The sequence below is a fragment of the Chaetura pelagica genome, unplaced genomic scaffold, assembly GCF_000747805.2.
Source record: "Chaetura pelagica isolate M959 unplaced genomic scaffold, ChaPel_1.0 scaffold308, whole genome shotgun sequence".
Classification (NCBI taxonomy): Eukaryota; Metazoa; Chordata; class Aves; order Apodiformes; family Apodidae; genus Chaetura; species Chaetura pelagica.
The window spans coordinates 193,335-216,158 of NW_009954442.1; the positions used below are offsets into that span (position 1 = coordinate 193,335).

The 22,824-nt window shown below is 34.1% G+C and overlaps 1 protein-coding gene across 1 annotated transcript in view; it reads left to right on the forward strand.

Annotated features, from left to right (window-relative positions):
- Positions 1-22,824, forward strand: part of CHDC2 (calponin homology domain containing 2) — an 82,747-nt gene that overhangs the window by 52,848 nt on the left and 7,075 nt on the right. Inside the window, exons 14-15 of the mRNA XM_010004487.1 lie at positions 9,898-9,995; positions 10,301-10,417. Coding sequence (XP_010002789.1) covers positions 9,898-9,995; positions 10,301-10,417 — 215 coding nt within the window. The remainder of the gene's footprint in view (positions 1-9,897; positions 9,996-10,300; positions 10,418-22,824) is intronic.

Genomic DNA, 22,824 nt, shown 5'->3' on the forward strand with positions numbered 1-22,824 from the left:
CTTTCAGCTAAACAAGGCACTTCATAGTGTTTGTATGTTAATGGGAATAAATAAGCTTTGTGACTGTTTCTGTAATTAATTCTACTTCTGCAGTGCGTGCCAAATATGTAGATTGAGTATGGTGCAGCTGTGGATTTAGCAATACAACTTCAGATGTTTTGTGAGGAGAAAACATATTTCAGAAAAGGTTCTGTATCAAAAAGTTTCTATGAATTTATTTATTATTTATTTAATTATTTTTTAAAAACTAAATAAGATGATGCAGGGATTATAGTATTCACTCTGAAGCCAGTACAGAAGACAGGCATGCTGTAATGAGTTGCTGTGGTTTATTCTATTTTAAATCAAAGTGATCTATACATTAAATGCTGTGATACAAAATATTTTCATCTAGAGGCTTTTAGTACCGTTCAGTGATTTTAAAACTAGTTCTCTCTACAAATGCAAACTTCATTGAAGCAACAAAACATAGACTGATATAAGGTAACACTTTTATTATGCACACAAATTTAAGGATTTTATCAATTTAAAATATTATTTGCAATAAGAATCAGAAAAAAGTAAACAGAACTGTGTAGATAGAAAAAGACAATTGAAAAATTATTATTAGGAGCAGAAAAGTAAATGTTCATGCCCTAGAATAAATGCCTTCTGGAAGAGATGAGAATAAATAAGACACATGCCCAGTGTATCTGTTTTTCTGTCATCATCCCATGTGGTGCTTGCTAAACTTTTCTGCCTTGAAATATTATCAATTTACTGTGGTATTAAATCTATTGGTCCCTGGTATTTCGAGAGTTTTTAGAATAATTACTCTCTGTTTCCATGAGCAAGGGTTGTGGCATCATACCTGAAGCAGTAACTGTAATTTGCCTCTGAGTCTCTAATAAAGACTTACTGTTTTCCATGTTAGCTAAATGTAGCCTCACATGCTTTGTGTGCTGAAGGTAGATCCATTATAATTCTGTTAAATCTAAATACATTTTAGGGAAAACATAATAGCCTTTTCCAAAATATATTCAAAGGCAAATTTCCTCTCATCTTTTTTATGCTCTGTATTGTCTACTTCAGTACTATAATTTTAAACCTTGTCCCCTAGTTCTAATATCAGCACTTACAGAAAAGGTTATTGCTACACATTTCTTCTGTAAATGTTTGTGTTATTCAGTACCAGTTTTAAGGTATTGAAACAGGACTATAGGCATTATTATAGCTATAGATTAGTTCCACCTCCAGAGATTTCCAGATTCCAGAATAAGAAGTTGATATAATATATTATAAAACATTATTACTGCAGTAATCTACATTAAAAAGGAAAAACAGATATAGTTTGGAGCTCTGTGTAGCTCAGTATTCTGCTCCCAACAGAAGATGCTTAGAGATGGGTAACATTGCAAATATATTACAATACTTCCTTTATATATACTCTGAGACTTCCTGATTGGAATTTCAAGACTGTTTCAGATGGAGGCTGTACTTCTGTAAGGCTGTAGTAGATTTTTATTCTGTTAATTTGTTTAATTGTATTTTGAACTTAAGCAAGCTACTAGTGTCACTCCATTCTGCAGCAGCAAGTAGATTTAAAATCTATATTGTGCGTAAAGGATTTTGTTTTGAGTTCGCTGCTAATCCTGTAAATTGGCACTTCCTTTACCAACGAATTTGTGTAATCCATTGAGCTATTTACAGTAATGTCTGGTTCCCACTCTCAAGATCATGCCTATTTCTTTAGACTGCTGTCATAACTCAATTGCTACTTCTCCTTTCTAGTTTCATAATCTAATCTATGAATTTCTTGTAAAGCACCATTTCATACCTTGAACATTATATATCATGAGTGTCAAGATTTTTATGTGAATGTACTAGTTTAATTTGGAAAGTCTTATCAAATATTAGTCTAACCCTATATATTTTTTCGTTTGTTTTTCAATAACTAAGAATTTGAGAAAATTGCTTGTGAGTATATAATAGAAGATTTATAATTTGTGAAGACGTCTGCTGTGCCTCCTTAAACACATATCAGTTGATTTTTGCTACTGCTAGCAATATTTTTTTTAATTTCTTGTGAAAATGATAGAACAGCTTCACAAGAAATACAGTACTTTCTTTAAAGATTTATTACTGTTCTCACTTTTTTATATAAAATAACCTTTAAACTTAGTAGATTAAACCAAATCAAATCCTTTAAGAGTTTTAATGCTTGGTATAAGACAATTTTATTCTTTCTGGATTGTCTTATTATCCAGGTATTACCAATGCATCATACTTCTGTGTTACAACGTTTTGTCCTTTTCTATTGGATTTTATTTTTTTTCAAGATTAATGGTAATCTTTCATGGTCATTATTTCTAGAGTGAAAGTTATGTGATGTGTGTTGGAAGAGGTTTTTTTACTGTTTTTTGAGGAGGGCTGGACAGTGTTCTTCTACTAGAAAGAAGATCATGGTTTTAGCTTGCCAACTCTTTTGTACTATTGTGGGTTTTTTTGTGGAACTGACACCAAAGAATACCTTCATGTATCTATTTAGAATAAGGTTGGAAATTGTTTCTCCCTAGTTTTCAGAAGAGGTGCAAACAGCTTTAAGATTTCATTTTCACTGTTTGCAGTGGGATGTATTAATTACTTTGAAACAGTGAAATCTTTGACTTCATAGCCATTGGGAGCAATACCTTCTTCAGACAATAGTGGGACCTCTTGATCCAAATTGCCTTTTTCCTGAGGTGTTTCTTTGAATAAAAACATTACTATGTATCTCCAAAGAGATTAAAAAAGGTAAACATTTCTCTTTAAATTGTTTATCTTAAAACATATCCTTATCTATAGTTGGTGAGGGATAAAATAATGTGTTAAGGGAGGCATAAAGGATGACTTCAAAGCATTGGAGGTAATGGAATAAAAAGATACAGTGGAAATGGTACATTTCTGGTGTTTTGTAGCACAAAGCAAGAATAAACCAGTTTTAGTAAGTTAGTGAGATGGTGTGCTGATAGATGCAAAACTGGGAAAAAACCCACAGTAGAGCACAGAGGGTAGGAAAGGGAGAAAGAGGACATAAATAATGTCCCCCTCCCTTATCTTGACAAAACAGTTACAATCTTTCAGTCTTTCTGGGTACTCAGGTTGCTTGTTCAGTTGTAAACTCTCATAGCCGATCCATGTCTACCTGGAGTTTTGGTGCCAGTTACCAGGATTTATACCGGTTGAGACTTTACTGGAACTGAATAGAGATGAAAGGATCAACTTACCTGCCTAAGATAGAACTCTCTCATTTATTTATCCTAGCAAATTACTGACTTCTTCTGCAACGATATGAGATTTGCTGTTATTTCCAGATTCTTTTCTACAAAATTTCTGTCTGTCCATTTTTTCTGTCTAGTATTTTTGTAATGAATTATTCTCAATTAAGTGTAACACTGCATGCATCGTTGTTGAATTTCATCCCATTTGTTTCAGAGCGTTACTCCATTTGTTCAAGAGTGTAAACTATAGTTCTCTTCTCATGAGTACTTGCATCCTTTTCTTCTTCCCATAGTCGATATTCCAACCTGCTTGATATTATCTCCAATAAGGAGTAAGGTAACTTTATGTTATTTTCCAAGTTGTCAATGAAAATACTGAATAGTATACAGTCTAGGACTTTGCGGTTTGATTTGTGGACAGCTGATAGGCTTACTGTTTCTCAGTGAGTTTTGTGCTCCACCAAACAGTACCTTTTTCTTAGACTACCTGTTCCTTAATAAATTTAAGATGTCTAGTATTTCTCCTTGTTCACAGTATCTTCTATCTGTTAAAGTAATAGACAAAATTGGATTTAGGGGAATTTATGGTCACTGTGGCTTGCTATACTGCCAACAAATAGGTTGATTGTAATTTTCGTGTAAAATCATTAAAGGTGTTTCCTTGATTATCTCAATTTGAAAAATAGTTTTCATATTGTACCAAAAAATCTTGAGGTTTCAAATCTAAATATACAAATATAAAACCATTTATTTTTGTTTCAGTGAAAGCCAAGGAAGATTATGACAAAAGGCACTGCAAAAATCCATTGTATCTTATTGATTCATCAGGGAAGACCAAATCCAACCTAGAGTGACAGGGAAGATAGTTTCCTCTTCTCTTCCTCTTTGTGGGAGAAGTGAGGGAAGACATCTAAATCTGAAAACATTGCTACATAAATTTTGGGTTTGATTAATTTGATTTTTCTACATTCAGGATTAATTTGAAGTGAGACTATGGATTAATGAATTGTAAAATATGATTCAGGGACTTTTAAAAGGTCATAAAAGTTTTTAAAACTCAGTGGATCTGGACTTTAAAAATAAAATAGTATAGAAATAAATAATTAATGCCATGGCAAAACTTTGCTTCTTCTATCTAGAAATGCTTAATGGAAAAAGAAAGCAATGTGTCTTCAAGAGATGATTTAACCTGTCACGAGAAAGAGGAGACCAATGGTGTTATGCTGTTATCCATTACTGTATGCACACAATGTGATTCCATTATGAGTTAAAAATAAATATGCCTATTAAAAATAAATAAATACAGGAATTAGGTTAGTTCCAAATCACTGAATTGAGTTTGAATGTTACTCCCTTCAGTGTTGAGTGGGATCAACAACTGCAACAGAAGTAGTCTCATTTTAGGTCACTTACAGAGGCTTCTTGCAGTATATTTTAGCTTTCCGTAGTCATAGTAAATGTCTGCCTACACCACATAAGACTGACTGCACATCCACTCCAAGTTAATCCTTCTTCATTATTTTATTTTATGAAGTATTTTCACCTATTGTGATGGGCAAGGCAATAAATAGCAGCCTTTGATGGATCAGGATACTGTCGTTTATTGAAGAAACAGCTGGGTCAGAACTAAAAATTTCACACATTCAGTTGCTTCACACAGTGCTATGTTCACAAGGTTTCAAATTCCCACCCTGGGAGGGGTGTTGCTACTGGTCTGAGAAGAACAGGCAAAGGTTGTGTGACTTCATGATGTGCTTCTGTTTCTAGTTGCCATTCTCAGGTATCACCTTCCGAAGTCCCTGGGCATCGACTGTCATTTGTCTCTGAGTTTCTCTGATCTTTAGGATCTTCTCCCACTTCCTAGATTTTTCCTTCAGTTAGGAAGTTCTTCACCGTCTTTCCAGGCCCCTGTTGTCTCTTCAAGACTGCTGCTTCTTTTTGGGAATCCTTCTTTTTGGCCTTTTGCTCTTTCCATAAGTACAAGTCACCAGTTTTCCCAATCTAAATAGTCTATGTGCAGTAGTACTATTGGTGATCAGCTTCTGTCTCACGCCTCTTCATTAGTAGGAGAATTCAGAACATGATACTTTAGTCTAGCTATTACCAACATTTGCAGCCAGCCCCTCTGGGATGCAGCTAGCAAGTAGCAGGAATCTTTGTCAGAATTCAGAAATTCAGTTTTGGACCCTTTTCTTCTCACCCCTTCCTGTCTTGCAACAATTATTGGCTACCTGTTAGTGCTCACATTTTAAGCTTTTTTTGGCCCACAACACCCACCAGCCAGGTTTTCATCACAACATTTAACTAAGAATCTTTATCTTAAAGATTAATAATTTATTTTTTTTCAGAAGTAACAATATAAATGAAATTTAATAGACTTATATACTTAGAGGACAATGAGTTATCCTGCTTCAGACTTCTGATTTCCATTGTTTATTTATCCTAAATTTGAGTAATTATATTTAAATACTTAATCATTGTAGCTGGCAGATTTTCTGCTAGATTTCATGTAATTAGGTAAACTACATTATGTTTTCTGACTAATTCACAAGCATTTGAGTTAAGTAAGTTGATTGATAGCAGAATGATTAACTGGAAAACAACAAAAAGTACTTAGAAAAATATTTAATTATACAAAATGGGAAAATATTCCACTTTGTAGGGTTTTTTTATTCATGCTGTGATTTATATTGACTATAAAGCTATAGTTCAAGAAATGTATTTTGTTCTTTTAAAAGTATTTATTTTTTCAGTGACTACATGAAATACTTTTGAAATAACCACAAGCAAATTGCCAAGAAGTTTGGATGAAATTAATGTCTCCTACTGTAGACATTTGCATAGTGATGGTCTGAATTTAGTTGAAACTAATACTGTCCCAATTTATATGCTGAGGCACATATTTACTGTGTCCTGTTCCTGTCATAGGTAAAAGGGAGATGTTTTATATCCAGTCAGACTTTGTCTTTAGTACCTTGCTATCCAGAATCACCAAGGATCCTTACATTTTGAGTTTCCTGCCAGAAAAAAAGTTTTTTTAACTTAAAATATAGGAAAAAAAAATAGGACACAGTGAAATATTTTTAATATATACATTTAGGCTGTTACAAATGTAATGTATTATACACTTTTAATATTTTAATATTTATTTTTAAACTTGGAGAAAATGAAATTTTCATTCCTCTTAAATACTGTTTTTTGATATTTCTTAACTGATCATGCATTTAATGAATATTTAGAATTACATGGACATTGATTTAGTTTTATTTATATTAATGAGACAGCAGAAATAACAAATACAATTTGAAGTGTACATTGAATTAAAATGTTCTTCAAAAAGGATATTTTTAGGTATTTTTTTATATATACCTGTGTTTTTTTATGTTCTAAAAGAAGCTGGGTGTTTCCTGGAATAGGTAGGAGAGTTTGTCTCTCTTTTTAAATCCAGCTGCTTTATTTAAACCATTAAAGCTTATTTTTTAGTAATGAATATGAAACAAAATTACACTTTAGGACCTTCCAGAAGAAAAACAACTTTCAGAACAGTTTAATTATTAATATAATTAATATATGGTAGTTTGTATTTTATATAATGATTGATTTGCAGCACCCTACTTTAAATAATTTTAGGACTAATGTTAATCTGTACTAAGTTAGACCAAGCAACATCTTTATTCTTACATCATTGCACATGAGCATAAAATAAAAAAAATGAACTGACACCTACTAAAAGCAACAGATTTTAATTTTCTTTTAAGTGCACACCAAATCCTTCTGAGGCTCTTTATTTGGTGTTCATGCTGCAAAGAAGAATCTTTTCCTACAAAATATGTTCTTTACCTGAATGTCTACTTACTTTGTGTCACGTCATAACAAGTCTTGTACAGAATCATGTTCTAAATAGTTCTTTTTGTCCTGTACTTACAATGCAGTTTTGGATCATTCATGGAAGACTTGATTCCTCTGTATTTTTTTTCCTCTCAAACCCAGCAAAAATAATCCTGAAGCTGTACGTTACCAAGTACTTCCTCACAAAGTGTCTGGTAATGAAAAATCCTTCTGTGTTTTATATTTTCTGGAAAGGATACTAAAAATAAATTTAATATAAAATTATTGTTTTTAATCCAGTAAGTTTGGGAAACTTCTCTCAAAATACTGTAAATAGAGCCAAACCACTGCTAAGTTTTAGAGATCCTAACTGGGAGGTCATTGTACATAATGGAGCTGAGTGAACCACAGAAGAGCAAACTTGAGTAGCTGCAGGCCTGCGTTGTGCCACGCATATCCCTTGGCTACAGAAGGCAGCTGATTGAAACAGAGGTGCCTGTAGGCAGCTCCCACTTAGCACAGTGATTATGCCACCTGCATGTCCTCATCTTTAGCTAAAACTGCAGCATCAGTTTCTCACATGGATGTCCTTTTTATTTGATAGTGGAAATTATTAGCAGAATTGTTTTATTTTAGACTGAAAGACAGAAGTTAGACTGAAATGTCTAACTCTCCCACAGACTGGACCCTGACTGGAGTTCAGTACCAGTCCTGTACAACTTGGTGTAAACCATTTTTAAGATTCATAATACCTTCAACACATGGAATGGTTACCACTCTGTTTCATTTCAAGATCAGAAATTTTTATCCACTTCAAATGATTTTTCGCGTTGTGGCCTGGCTTTTGGATGATAACTGGCTTGGATACATCAGTCTGGCTGAGGTCTGAAGGTCACTTAGGAGTGAATATGTTCACCTTAAAACCTTTCAGTATACAGCAGCCTAAATGCTTTCTTAGTATGGTTTTGATAGCAGTTCTTCACAATGTATATAACATACCCAAAAATACTGTCTCAAGTTTAAAACTTTTGATAACACTGATTGAAGTGTCATCGTAGCAGTTCTTCACAATGTATATAACATAATTTAAAACTTAAATAAAAGTTTAAAACTTTTTAAAAACTTAAAACTTTTAAACTTTTGATAACACTGATTGAAGTGTCATCTAACTTGTGATAGGAAAAAGTTCAGCATTCTTGACCACTAAATGAAACTATTGTTTTCGGCATACATAGAGAGTCTCTCCTTTTTCTTAAACTTTCATTAAGTTTATAGAGTTCTTTCCATGAAGGTAGAGACCTTTAAGCATACATTATTTGTGTCCCAACTTTAATGTGTTTGATCTTGTAGAATGAAGGTCTTAATATGGCTAGACTTGAAATAAAGGTCTAAAATATGTAACCTGTTGAAATATTTTATGCTTCTGTTATTTTAAATTATTTCTGTGTCGACTTTTGGTGTCTCCAAATTCTTTTTTTGCTAATGAAAATAGTGGACTGTTCTGAACAGTTCAGCCTAACAAACTTCTTCTGTGTTTTAGTGGTGACATTTCTGAGGGTGAAAGCATAGTATAACATGAAGATGTTAATGTGTTTCTGAAATGTAAAGAATTTTCTATAATCTCAGATTCTGTAGCATATTGGTGGATTTTTTTCACCTTCAGAAGCTTCAAACAATATACTCTGTGGATGTATAGTGAAATAAAAGCTATATAATTTGTCCTATATGAGAAAGTGTGATTCCAGTCTATCTGAAAACTTTGCCAATGTCTGAAGTCTCTCTAAATGTGAGACCTTGGACCTGAGACAGTAAGGAAAACAAAGAAAATTAAGCAAAAACCCCTTTTTTTGCTGGAGAAGCTGAAAGAAACTGCAGATAACACAACACAGAAGGCATGACTCAGTACTTGAATATTTTGCGACCAGATTGCTGTCCTTAAAAAAGGCTCAGCTTCTGTATGTTCGTACTTAAAGTGCATCTTACCTGGAGAGCAAAGTACCAGTAATTAGGTATAGACAGTGATTAAAAAACAATTAGTTATTGATATGTCAGTAATTATTTTTTTTTTAAATATCTTAGGCTGAGAGTTCTCAAATTACTATATTCTTCCTATGGTTTGTTATGATGCTTAAGAACATACATTTGTTGTTTAAGTGCTGTGTTAAATATTTAACATATGGAATGCTTCAAATAAGAAATACTAATAAATAAACTATTTCTTAAGAATCAGTTATATTTTAAATAAAAACGTTAGAAATATAAAAAAGAATCTTACCTTGTGAGGCATAGGCCTTTACAACTCAATTGTAGAAGTAGTGATTTGTGCTGTAGGAACTGTGATATTAGCTTTCATTTATATTGCATTTGTGCCAAATAATTTCATATGACCTTAAAATTAATAGCTTTTTCCTTCTTATCTTTTAAGTGTTGCAACTTTAAAAGATTCATGCCTATTTTTGTGAGTTTCAATAGCTGTATGACTTTTATATGACTTCAATAGCTTTTATGACTATAAAATAAAAACAATTCACATGTTTAGGTTCCTAAATTTTACAGGTGTCTCTGAGGTTAAGTTTACCTGCTTTCCCTTCCATTATGATGAATATTCTAACACACTGCATCAGATTGTATGAGTAATAGTTACAGTGTTCTTTGTGAGGATTTCCATGTTTTCAGCAAAGGCTGCAGAGAATTATGCCTCAGAAATGTGGCGGAAGTTTCCCTTTTCTGTTCTTTCCCCTGCTCAGTCATTTCAGATAGTCATTCTAGCCAGAATAAAATTAAACATGTAAAGGGAGAAAAGTCTAATCTTGCTCTGTTTTTAAATCAGGTGAAGTACCACCGATGAGATGGATAGTAAATTTTGACCGAGATCTTCTGGATGGTCTGGTGTTAGCAGCACTGCTGGCATCTTATTGTCCATATTTGGTAAGGACTTTACTTATTATTGTGCAAGTTTTATACAGTTTATTAATATAACTGGATTTATTCAGGCCTTATTTTTCCTTTGTAATATTTGCTTATATGGATTTTGAAAATAAGAAACCCTTACAGCATTTAGCAAGTCTAGACTGATTATTGCGGGATTATTTTTTTCTTCTCTTTGGGTATATTCTTAATAGGAAATTCTAGTTTAAAATGTAGATCTTTTGGATTGCTAAAAAAGTGAAAATAGAAACATAATGGTTTTGCTTAATGGAATACTAAGAGTTTGATTTCTCTGTCTTTGCTAGATTGCTACTCACTTTGTAAGGATGTATACTAAGCCAAGAACTTCTGCACAGCTTCTGCACAACTGTTTGATACTTGTGAGTGCTATGCATGCTGTCAGTCTGGCTATAGACATAAAGGTAAATGGTCTAATGCTTGCAATACTTACATGCTTTGAATTTTATTTACTTATTTTTACTTTTATGGTATTAATATTGTACATCAAACTAAGATGAGACTTTAGTAAAGCCGGTTTATTTCTTGATATGTTACCGTGTGATGGAAACAAAAATACTGCTTCATATAAATACACTTATTTACAAGTAATTTCCATAATTCCTTGCTTTGTAGAACTGTATATATGTGACTATCTGAACATAATATTAATTCAGTTCAGATTCTAGCATTGTAATTACAAAAGTAAAACCTGAGTGGATTTTTTAATTAATATTCTAAGGCAATTTATAAAATATGTATATGTATAAGAAAAAAACACTTAAACATAAAAAGCAGTGGCAAAAAATTATATGAAAATCTGGTGACACTCAGATGCAGCTATCCAATAATGAAGTTTCATGGGAGTGCTGTCCCAGGTTTGATGCAAGCAGATATCCATAGCTTTGGACTACTTGGAGAGTAAGGGAAAAAAGGAAAATAAGAGGGAATCAGGTATTTTAAATAGGTGATAATTCAGTAACTAGCACACACAACCAGCATTTGGAAGATGAGAGCATGAGTCCCTGTGAGCATGTAGCCCTGTAATACAGTCTTGCTACTGCTAAAACAGGTGATTTTGTACTGCATTTACAGGGCCTTAGACCTGGGATTTGACAAACCTTCTTCCTTGCTTCCTGAGTGATTAAAAATCCTGTCCTTACCAAACTAGTAAAAAAATTCCAGTTCTTGTCTTAAGAATTTGCAGAGTGGTGTGGCTTCCATTATGAGTGAAGTGAATGTCAGTGATGAGCTGAAGTGGATGTGAAGTGTGTTGGGCTGCCTAGAAGACCATAAGAAGATACAGTAGAATAGACATGGTATTTGTCAATGTATGAGGAAACTTTCAAAAAAATGTAATAGTATTATAGATCAGAGATAGATATGTGATGTGAATAATGTGGTAGGAAAGGAAGCTTAGTTACAGCTTTTCTTTTCCACTTGATTGTGTTATGATTACAGGGAATAATTAACCCTGCTATTTCCAGTTGTATCAGCTACTCTCTTGCTTCCACATCCTGATACAGATGCGCTGTCATAAATAACTTTGATAATACAGGCTAAACCAAGAAAATCTACTGTTTCATATACTTGTAGTTGACAGGAAGCATAAAAAGATGATTAGGTATAAGCCTTAAAATGAAGGCATATTTTGCCTCAGCTTTTAATAAGAAAAACAGGCAGTTCAGCACATGAAGGCAGAGGCTTGGTGGCTGATGTACAAAAGGAATTAACCACATTAAAGGAGAAGCACAACTCCATTCAGGGCATTCTCCTTAGTGCACTTAATGTGTTTTAATACTAAAATGTCTACAATACTACAATATTATTAGTTCTGTACGTTTTTGAGTTATTGGTGTTTTTATAGATGGGGAATTCCATCTATGAACATATTAGGAATTTAAACACAGCTATATAATCTGTCATCACCAGAAAAGGGAACAGATCTTGGCTCTTCAAGGTCTTTATTTTAATTCTAGCTAAGGCATGTCCTACTAACAAAATATTGTGGAAAGTGGGGAAAAAAAAAAGAAAATTGAAAGGGTACTTTTAACCTACATTTGTTGAAATTCACATATACTCTAAAACTACTGTAGCAATTTCTTAAGCTTCTTGTTATTCAGCAATGAAACCATCAAAATATAAGAATCCTGTTCCATCTCTCCTGTTTTGGGATTTTTCTGTTTGTTTTGTTTCTTAAATTTAGCAGGCTGAAATGTTACAGCAGTATTGGCAAAGTTCTTGACTACTAGGTAATTACTGCTTCTGATCCTTCAGGACAGTTTTGCATTAATTAATGCAAGAATGGTGGTGACAGCACAAACTGAGAAACATGTTAGGTCTGGAATAGGTGACATTTTAAATCGCTTTAAAATCTAAGGTTCTGTAATAATAAAGAAGTTTAACTGTCTGGAACACTTTAGCTGCAAGTTTAAATTATACCTCTAATAGAGTTCAAGGCTTTTAAATCCTCTTAAGGATTAAGATACAGGCTTAAGATTGAGTACATTGGGCAAGAAATTCTTTGTTTCTGCTATTTAATAATAATGAACAGCTTAGCTCTGGAGTAACAATGGTGTTTTTCTATATGTTTTTCTTTGTGTTTGATATTTTTAAGTTTTAAAATGCTTTGATTTGAAGAAGATCCAATTGAAACCCCAAAATAAAATACTGCAAGACAGTATGGTGTGTAACAGGGACATGGAGGGAATGTATGTGACAAGGATAGATTAGGAGCAAAGGTGCAATGACTGGAAATCGTGAGTAGAGGAACTCAGTTTGCTACTGACTGATTTAAATTGGTGCCAACAATTCTAAGATTTATATTTGCAACCAAGTAAAAAGGAAAAGGGAGGATATTTTCAAACATGCTATAGAAGATGTTGTGACTGAAGTCCAAGAGTGTGAAGAAGCTGAAAATGAATCTAGCTGTTCTGTTGAAATCCAGCATAGTTCTGGAGCAGAGAAACTGGGCAGTTACATATGAGGAAGAAAGGGGGGTATATGGTAACCCCAAGACTTGAGTCTGAAATGACGGAAAGATGCTGTCAGCAGCCAATTGAGAAGAGTAAAAAAATGCAGCAGCAGATTTTTTTTAAATTTCTAGTATATGTAAGAATTTTTCCTTGAGGCAGTCTGCAGATTATTGCATGCACTTAGAAAAGTAATTTTCTGGCTGTTACCTAAGGTTTCACTCATACTTTTATTGTAATAATCTCCAAAGACGATTCATAATTTTTTGTTTTCACTTTCCTTTACTTAAATAAGGAACTCTTAGCTTTGTAAATATGGCAACTTCTTGACAAAATTAACTTTGAGGAAAATTATTTCTTTCTTACTCCTTACTAATTTGGCTAAAATTTGTTCAATACTGCAAATACACAGACAGAATTTTATACCTTTCTCTCCCCCAGTCTATAAATTTATATACCATGGTTTGCCTGAAATAGGAATGTAATATTGATGTGCTATCTTAACTTTGGAAAACAGAAAAGCAAAAAAATTAAAAATAATTTTATCTGTTACAGTAGCAATTGTCTTCTCATGTGTATCTTTGCTCAATAGTATTCCAAATAGTATCTTTCCTGCAGTATTCTGGAAAAACATTTAAAGAGAGTTGTAAAGGACTGAATCTCCCTTGGCATTCTTACAAAAGTGGATGTAACAACTAAATGCTTTAATCTGTAAGCCTGATAAATCAGAGCACTAGCTAAAGATAATCTGGCTGGAATTTAGCCTTATTGATTACATTGGGCAAGCATTTGATACTGTCCCACACAACATTTTTGTCTCAAAAATGGAGAGACATGAATAGAATGGGTGGACCACTCGGTGGGTAAGGAATTGGCTGGATCACCACACTTAAATCCTTTTAATAAGGATATTAATATGTGTATATATTAGAATAATACATTTGTTTAGGTTGTAAAGAACCTTTAAGACCAACGAGTCCAACACCTAACCCAGCACTGCCAAGCCGACCACTTAACCATATCCCTAAGGACCACGTCTACACATATTTTAAATACCTCCAGGGATGGTGACTCAGCCACTTTCCTGGAAGCTTGTTCCAATGCTTGGTAATACTTTTGGTGAAGAAATGTTCTCCTAATAGCCACTTTAAAAGTTCCCCAAAACAACTTGACGCAACTTGAGAGTGTTTCCTCTTGTTTTATTGCTTCTTACTTGGGAGAGAGGCTGACTCCCACTTCTCTATGACCTCCTTTCAGGTTGTTGTAGAAAGCGATTACCAACCTCATTGCTCTTCTACAAACATATGTAAATACAGACTATTAAGCTTTGTTTAGACACCAAAATTACTACTTTATCTTGTTTCCAGATTTGTTGACTGTTCCTTTCTCACATTGACTTCCAGACTATTGAAACCTTGACTGCTGCACTTATATGAACAAAGCCTTTATAAATTTAAAAAACTCCTTTTATTCACAAACAACATTGCTTCCTGCATGTTTTCTCTTTAAGGTCAATGTTTAAGCCTTACAGATCTGGAAATAATTAATAAAGATTAAATGTTTGGCTTTCTGTTTCTGGAATTTACTACAATATTTTTATTACTTTGTATTTGTTTAATAATTTTGCCATAATTTTCACAAGAAATTTGCCATTGCTGGTTTAATTGGTTACCTACGTAACATGGCCGCTGATTCCAAGACACTTCCATTTTTCAATTATTTATGTCCTGCTAGAAGCTGTTCTTTGCGGTAGTATGTTTATTTTCATCAATGCTTTGTAGGCATTGAAGGCCTTGCATTGGGAAAGCCTTTTGCATGATTTTTGTACCTGTTCATTATTTTGCTTCATTACAATATTTAGCTAATTATTACATATTCAGAAAAATGGAGAGTGCTATTGCCACAAGAAGTGGTTCAGCTATCTACTCCTTCCTAAGATCTTTCAGTTAAGTTTTTCTCTCCTCTTTTCTGTCAGAGCTTTGTTTCATAGTTAACTGTGATTATTTTAAAATTAAAACACCGTAATCTGATTTTTCTTTTCCTTTTCCAGCAACATAGATTAATATTTGAATATAAAATATTCTGTTAAAAGTATCAATCCACTTCACTGCTATGCTAATAAAACAGAACAGGCAGCATTTTCTAAATATAATTACTTAGAGGCCGTTCATGCCATTTAGTTCTTGCTCTAAGTTATAAACCTGTTTTCATAAAAAGCAAAGGCATTATTTGCAAGCAGTTATAAATTATTTGTTGAGTAGTAGTACCAGCAGTGCTAAAGACCAGAATTCTGTCATATGCAGGTGATTGAAAACACGGTTGATTAGGAAATAAAGGCCCAGAGCTGATGGTATTGTAATAATTAAATAACTCAATTTTTGCAATAGAACCCATCTACCAGCCCTTAAATTTATGGTCTGGTTTTGATATAGTCCTAAACTGGAATACTTAGAACATGAAGTATAATAATTTATCCAGTTTTTCAAATCCAGGAATTTCTTTAACTAAGGAGTGTTAGATTACAAATAAAAAGCTAACAAGTAAGCACCGAAGTCATTAAGAAATGTGAGAGACTTTTAAATATTTTGATCAACTTTGTTATGGATAAATCTGTTAAACTTTATTCATTGCTGTCATTTTCTAACAGTGCATTGTAGAGTATGAATTTTCTGCTGAATGTTGTGAAGTACACGGATTTTTCTTTTTTTATGTTTTTTTTTCTTTCTAGAGCAGTGGATTAATGTCAAGTTTTATAAATTCAGCACAGAATAAAGCAGAATAATGTTTTCTGAGGGAATAATATCTGATCTAAGTTGGAAATAATTAGAAGTAGGTAGCAAAAAAAGTTAAGCTTCAACAGATAATCTTCTCTGGCATCTTTGCTATCTTAAATGAAAGTGGTGGAAAGATGAACAGTAGAGGAGTAAAACCTCATCTATATTGGAATAACCTCTCCTACAAATGCTTAACATTCAATAGCCATTACTGAGATAACTGAAGGGAAAACATCAGAATATTTTTCAGGCTTGTAGTTAAAATGGTTTGGCGGGGAAGAAGCTTTTATATTTTGCATAATAAGTGCATCCTAAAATTCCAACCTTAAAAACCAGTGTTGATGGAAATTAAGATAAATACAAGTTGAGGCATATGATTACAGGACTGCATGAAGAGTATATGAAATGAGTCTTAAGAATATGGAGATAAGCAATATCAAAGAGACTGTGGAGATGACAGGGAAACTTCAGATTGGTGCCCAGTGATATAGTTGCTCTCTTGGAAGGTCTGAGAAGGAGCTATGCTAGAGTTGCTGGGATGCTGCGCTGGGCACGATGCAAGAAAAGAGGGAGGAAGCAGTCAGTGAATATTCCTGCCTTTGTGCTTAATGGTGAGCTTAATGAGGAGTTCTGCCCTTTCTGTGGAATCTCCCACCTGTCTGTACTTAATAAAAGAGGAAAAAAATTAAAAACTTGGAGGTTACCTAGTGAGCACAATGAATTTAATATGTATGTTCTAGGGCTTGTCTGTTCTAATGTATCTTGACTAGTTTCTCCTTCCTGTTGTACTAAACAAAACAAAAATTCATGTTCCTTGTAGTACAAAGCACACAGAACACGTTCCTGCAGGAGTACAGGCATTTATTTTAGTCAGGGCTCAGCTGTAGTCAGTAATCATTCTGTGAAGCTTTCAGCAACTAAGTAATATTTCCATAAAGAGTGTTTATCGTTTAGGAAAGGGCTGCACCCCTTCTCTCCTTTTAGTCTGTGAGCCATCTTCTCCAGTACTCAGATTCTCTCTTTTTTTCTCTCCTCATCCTGCCAAATAATGCAGAAGAGGGTCATCTTCCTAAACTAGATATTAGGAGTCTGTTCAGGGATATGTCTCCCTCTGGTTTCCTTGCAAAAGGGGAGTTGGAGCTTTGTTAAAAATACTACTTTCTGAAACATCTATCATAGAGTTATCAAATTATATAGGCTGAATGCTCTTCAGCCTGACCTACTGTCAATACACTGGGGACACCTCCAGCCCTGCCTGCCCCTTCCTAGCTCCTCAGGACTCCTTCCATTCTGCCCACAGCCCAGGAACCCACATCGGTCCCTGCCCCAGCAACACCACAAGAAGGCCAGTCTTCAGCTCCTCACAGCCTCACTGAGCCAGGCCAGCCCGTAGTCCCTCCTCCCAGTCTTAGCTTGTCTTGGTCCCCAAGGAGGTCTCTAAAGGCTGTGGCTGCCTTGGTGTTCCCCAGCAGCTCTGCTTCTGGCTGGGGAGTGGGACAGGCTTTTGCTGGCCTGTGCTCTACTGCTTTTTTATATTGCCTTTAGCTCCTGGAGAGGGTAGCTTGTCCTTGCAACTTTTTCTGTCTTTAGTTTCCCCTTCAAATTTAGGTGAATTATAGCTTCATTGGCCTTTCTGGATTTGTTTTCTCTACCTGAACTGAGGATTCTTACAAGCAGGACGTGGAGCATCCAATTATGGCGCTGTGCCTCATGGGCTGAAGGAGCCAGAGAAACCACTGCTGGGTTCATCTGTGGGAATTTGTTAATTCCTCCTTTCTGTAAAACATGGTGGCAAACTTCTGACAAGCTTCTTGACTTGATGGGAAAGAATGCATTTCTGAATTAAAATCCATTTTACTCTAGATATTTCTGGTCTGAAATGCAGAATTGTTTTCACCCATCTGTGGCACAAAAGAGCATCTTATTTTCCCTCTTCTATGTCCAGTGTGGGTTCATTCTTGGTAGCAGAAGAGCACCCTGTTTCAATGACTTTTTAGGAAATTAAGAAAAAATAGTAGCCCCTTTTTATTTTATTCTTGGTGTTCTCTTGAATCTTTGAAAATAAAATACTTTGTATAGGACTAGAATGCCACAGGCTGTTGAAAGTGAGCATTACTTCAAATGCTTGGTGTTACTGCGTTTATTTAGCCCACGTTCATGAATAAAACTTTGCTTACAGCTCCATCTCTTCTTCCAGATTCTTTCTTCATTATACTGACCATAACTTCAAAACTGGACTGTTTTCTTAGGCTGCCTTTATAGCTTTTACAGAGAGTCGAAGGGAAGCTGTGCATAAGCTTGGAAGAAAAAGAAGTGAAGATTTCTAAGTAGGCAGAAGTCTTATGTGGTTCAGAAAGCTTTGTGCTGCTTTAGCCTGGGAAAATAGTTAAGTGTGCATGTACTTACTGAATCATTTGTTTTGGCATCAGCTTCTAGTGGTGCTGTTTTGGCCCATGGTTTGAGCCAATAGGCTGCTCTTAGGTTGTTATTTTGTATAAAGGTTTTTCAACATGGAATACTTGCTTTAAGCTACTGTCATGTGAGAAAAAGGTCTATTTGTACTTGTGCTCAGTGATGCATAATTTTTCTTTCTTAGAGCTCCTGCCTTAGGACTTAAATCTCAGCTGCTTTTTATGGTTCTATGTTTTATGGAATAGAATCCAGCCAATATTTGCATTTTAATAACATTAATAAGAAATTTATAATTAATTAATAAACTGTTATTGACAGGAGTATTTCTATATGTAAAGAATGAAACAGAATAATTTAAAATCATGAGAGAGGTGTGTTTAACAATAATCAATAAATCCCTAGGCCACTATTTTCCAGAAGCTGGCAAATTGTGACAATGGAAATAACACTTTATATTTGTCCAATTTCTTACACTCTTTACTCAAGCAACTGTTGGCAAAAACGGAATAGTAGGATACTCCAAGGAGATCCAAATGGCTTTTAGATCTTTTGGATCACTGTTCAGTGTCATCACAGCTGCTTTTGCATTCCAACAAGGAACATTCATGAAACTGCTTTTTGCCATACCTTCAGGAGAAACTAACTAGAGGAACAAGGGCCTTTCTGCAAAATTTGGAGATAGACTCACTATTGTGTTGTGTTTGGAGTATATCTATTTGTCTTCACAGAGTATTGTACTACATGTTGAGCTTTTTGTAATTAAGAAGCTAGATTGGCTGGTTTGTAGAAATGCTACAATAGATGCTCAAGAGTAAAACTCTAACTTGGAAAGAAATGTTAACTCTGTTAAGAGGATAGACATGTCTACACATCTCTCTTACCTGCTCTGAAGACAGTCCGTAAAACGAAGAAAAAGTTTTCTCACTTTATCAGCCCATGCGGCTAAAAACTCTGATGGCTTTTCCCAAGCTCTCTTAATTAATATTTGGGAGCCAGAGTGAATGCAGTTAACCAAAAGTTTCTGATAATGAGAATGAAATGTTTGCTTTGATTTCAAGGTTCCTGCTGGGAATCCATAGGGGACTAGTTCCTTCCATGGAGCTGCTTTATTGAGTTGAGTGTTTTAGACTCCTTGTCTCCCAGGTTTTTAATGTTTTATTTCTTTATTTTTGAATAAATGCCAGAATTTTCTCTTCTCAGAAATGACAAAAAAAAAGATAATTTTTAATTAATTATCAAAAACAACTTTAATAGCCCTCGAGAAATATGAATGGAAAAGAGAGAGAAACGGAACTTCAAATCCCACGTCTGAGAACACTCTTAAGTAATGTTTTTTCAGATTTTTCAATAATCTGGATTTATAATCCTAATTTTATCATATTAATACTGAAGAAGAAAACAAAATATTTACAATAATTTAATTACATTTTACAATTTAAAATTTAAAATTAAAATTTTCTTGTTATAATCTAAATGTTCAGCATTTTTCCTATTCAATAAAATAGAGAATTGGCTAATCTAGAAGCAGACATACACTAAGGTGAAACATTACCTAATTCAAATCATATTTCTACGTAGACGTGTATCAGAGAGCAGGTGACTAAATAGGTGCTCTTTACTTTCAGTACGTTAGAAATAGTATCCATTCCTTTGGTTAATCTGCTGGAGGGTGTTGAGGTGCTGGAAAAGATGGTTCATTATGAACATTGCCTCATAAGAATCAATTAAAAAAGATTTAAAGAGCTTTTATCCTCTAATGCTCCATTTAGGTGATAAACGTCTTCTAATCACATTGAGGACAATAATATAGTTGGTTATAAAAATAAATTACTGTCGGAACTGAAAATATGGTACTGTGAGAAACCTGTATAATTTAGATTTATAGAATAAATAATAATGTATAGGAATACTTGTTATTCTCTGAGGTCCCTGGAAATTTTAATATTATTGACAATAAGAATTAAAATTAGACTTTGATACTGACAAAGTATAAAAATAAAATCAAGTTGAAACAACCTTACCCTACTAGGTTACTAGTAAGAAGTTTTGGTCTTTAAAAAGGTACAGTGGTAAAAAATGTACCCATGTTATCTAGAGTATTTTTTTTAAAAATAAAAATAGCAAAGTTTTAAAAATATTTCGCTGAAATGGCTGTGCCAGAAGCCTGAGTTTCTTATTCAATGTACTTCAATGAATGTCACACTTTATTAGATGGACTGTATTTACTTTTATTTTTTTATTAATCTGACCTCCTTAAATGCATTACATTACCATTTTTATTGCTTTTGTAACTTACCACGAAAAGGTAACCAAGGCTTCTGTTGGAGTGTGACATTCTTTCTCCATCTTGCCACAGCTGGAGTAATCTTACAAGTGTCAGTTAGACTTGCCTGTTCTCATGAGGGATCTCAGAGTATCACCAGATGCTGTTTTACCAACAGTCTTTGCTTCATATCTAATAAGTCACATGCTTGCTGATTTTTCGGGCTACATTATAAGACCTTTCTTATAAAGCTCTGTTTCAGGGAAGTGTGTATGTGCAGAGAAGCAGAGAAATTGCATACTGGATTTACCAATAGATTACTGATCTTGAATCAGCAGCTACATGTGTGCTTATAATGCATGCATGAGATTTTTATATGTGTGGAAGCCTTACTTACACAGCAGTCATAGGTATGACTGTTGCTGATCTGTAGAGAGCTGTGTGCTATTACCAACTCAGCTATGATTTCCTGACAGTTTGCACAATGCAGGCTAACATTGGGAGCGTCAAGTTTCATTATTTGCGGTAGTTTCTGGAGATTGTCTGATGGTGAACGTGGAGAGCACACTGTTCCTGCAACTCTTGGTATCCCTTTTTCACTACAAGCTACAGACATTGTTTCTAGGCCTTTTTCCACTAATATGACTGCCACATATGCACTTATAAGACAGGTTGAGGTCCCCTATAGTATATGCTTGTTTCTAAATAAAACTGGTGCAAACAAAACCAGCATTCTAAATGAAACTGATTATGTATTACTCTTCACTCTTCTTCCAGATGAACAAAAAAGGCATGCCATTTAAGATAAATTTATGTTTTATTTAGTTTGTCTGTTAGGACGGTGCAAAAAATAATGTAGTCTTTGATGTTGTAAGTATGTTTGTGCTACAAAGGAACATGTATCGTTTGAGACTTGTTTGTTCATATCCTTAGAAAAAGATGCCAAATTTTCGGTCGCTGGTGACCAGGGAAAGTCACCTTTTCCTTATTGCTCATGTGTTTGTAATATGAAGTATTTCCTAGAGGTTGTCAAGTTCCTAGTAAGTTCAGAAAACAAATTGTCCAGCTGTTTTATAACAGAGTCTTGGGACTTAGGTGTCTTATACCTGTTTTATTGCTCTCTCACATGACCCTGCAGGTCTTAAATATGTTTTGGTATCTACTATGTTTCTAAGTAATGTACAGGTCAAACATAAAATAAGTAAAAATGTGCTCTATTGTTTGAGTTGTTTGCAGCTGCAAATTCATGTTATGATGCAATCATGTGAAGAAGGAAGCTTGACTCTTGAGTGATGACATGAAGTTACCTGTAGTTATGAGCACCTTATCCAAGCTGCTTAGAGAAGGTGCCAGGGACAATCAACAATGGCAGAATAGATCTTCTGGGTTTTTTAGTTGACAGTTGGGAAAAGTTTTTCATGTAAGATAAAAAGACTTAGAAAGGTAGTCACTTTCTAGCCATTAAGCAAAGGAGGATATCTTTTCAAAATATTTCTCTACTGGATGACTCTCAGTTATGTAAGGGATCCAAATAAGATCTTGAAATAAAATCTTGAAATAAAAAAGTTGCCTTTTAATGGGATGACATGTTAATGCAGTGGTAGGCTGCTTAAATCTATTCCTGTCTGTGTATTTTACAGTATGACGATGTATCATTCAGGAAAGAAATAAACTGCAGTTGTAAAAGTTTATTTAGTATATTGGAGACAATTTTATTATAATAACATTATATTATAAGATAATAAGCATGAAGTTTTAGAATACTTCATTTAATTTGATTAAGGGAGTATAGATTCTTATTTCTTTAAAACTGTAGCCAGATCTTTTCTGCCTGTATTTGTGGCAAGCCACTTACATCATTAAGTCTTCTGAAAAGTTCCATGTATTTGATAGAGGAGTTCCTACCTCTCTCTTTTCAGTGGTTTAACAGAATCCCTGAGGACTAAAGCTTTGACAGGTTTTGCTGTTGCCACTCAAATTAATTTCTGTAAGTCAAATATTTCAGATGCAGCAATACTTGCTACCTTTTGTAAAGTAATTTGGCATCTGCAGTAACAATAATTACATGGCTGTTAGTTGCATGGTGACAGTGTTTTCTTAAACAGTTGCAAAAATCTATTTAGGAGTATTTGGGATGCTATTTTATATAGTAAATTAAAATATATATAAAAACATTTGTAAAATAATAAAGACTTTTTTTTCCAGTCAGTGAATGTTACTTGCTTTTGCTATTATGTTTTATTTTAATAAGAGTTGTTTCTGCTGAACTGTGGAGAAAAAATGTGGGTTTAGTTTTCAACCTAATTTAATTACCAGAGCATGTCAGTAGTCTTCAAGAATTAGTTTTTTTGTGCACTGGCAAGATTCGTGTTCATCTTTGCTCTGGGCCTAGCCTGGTTATTAAAAGTTAG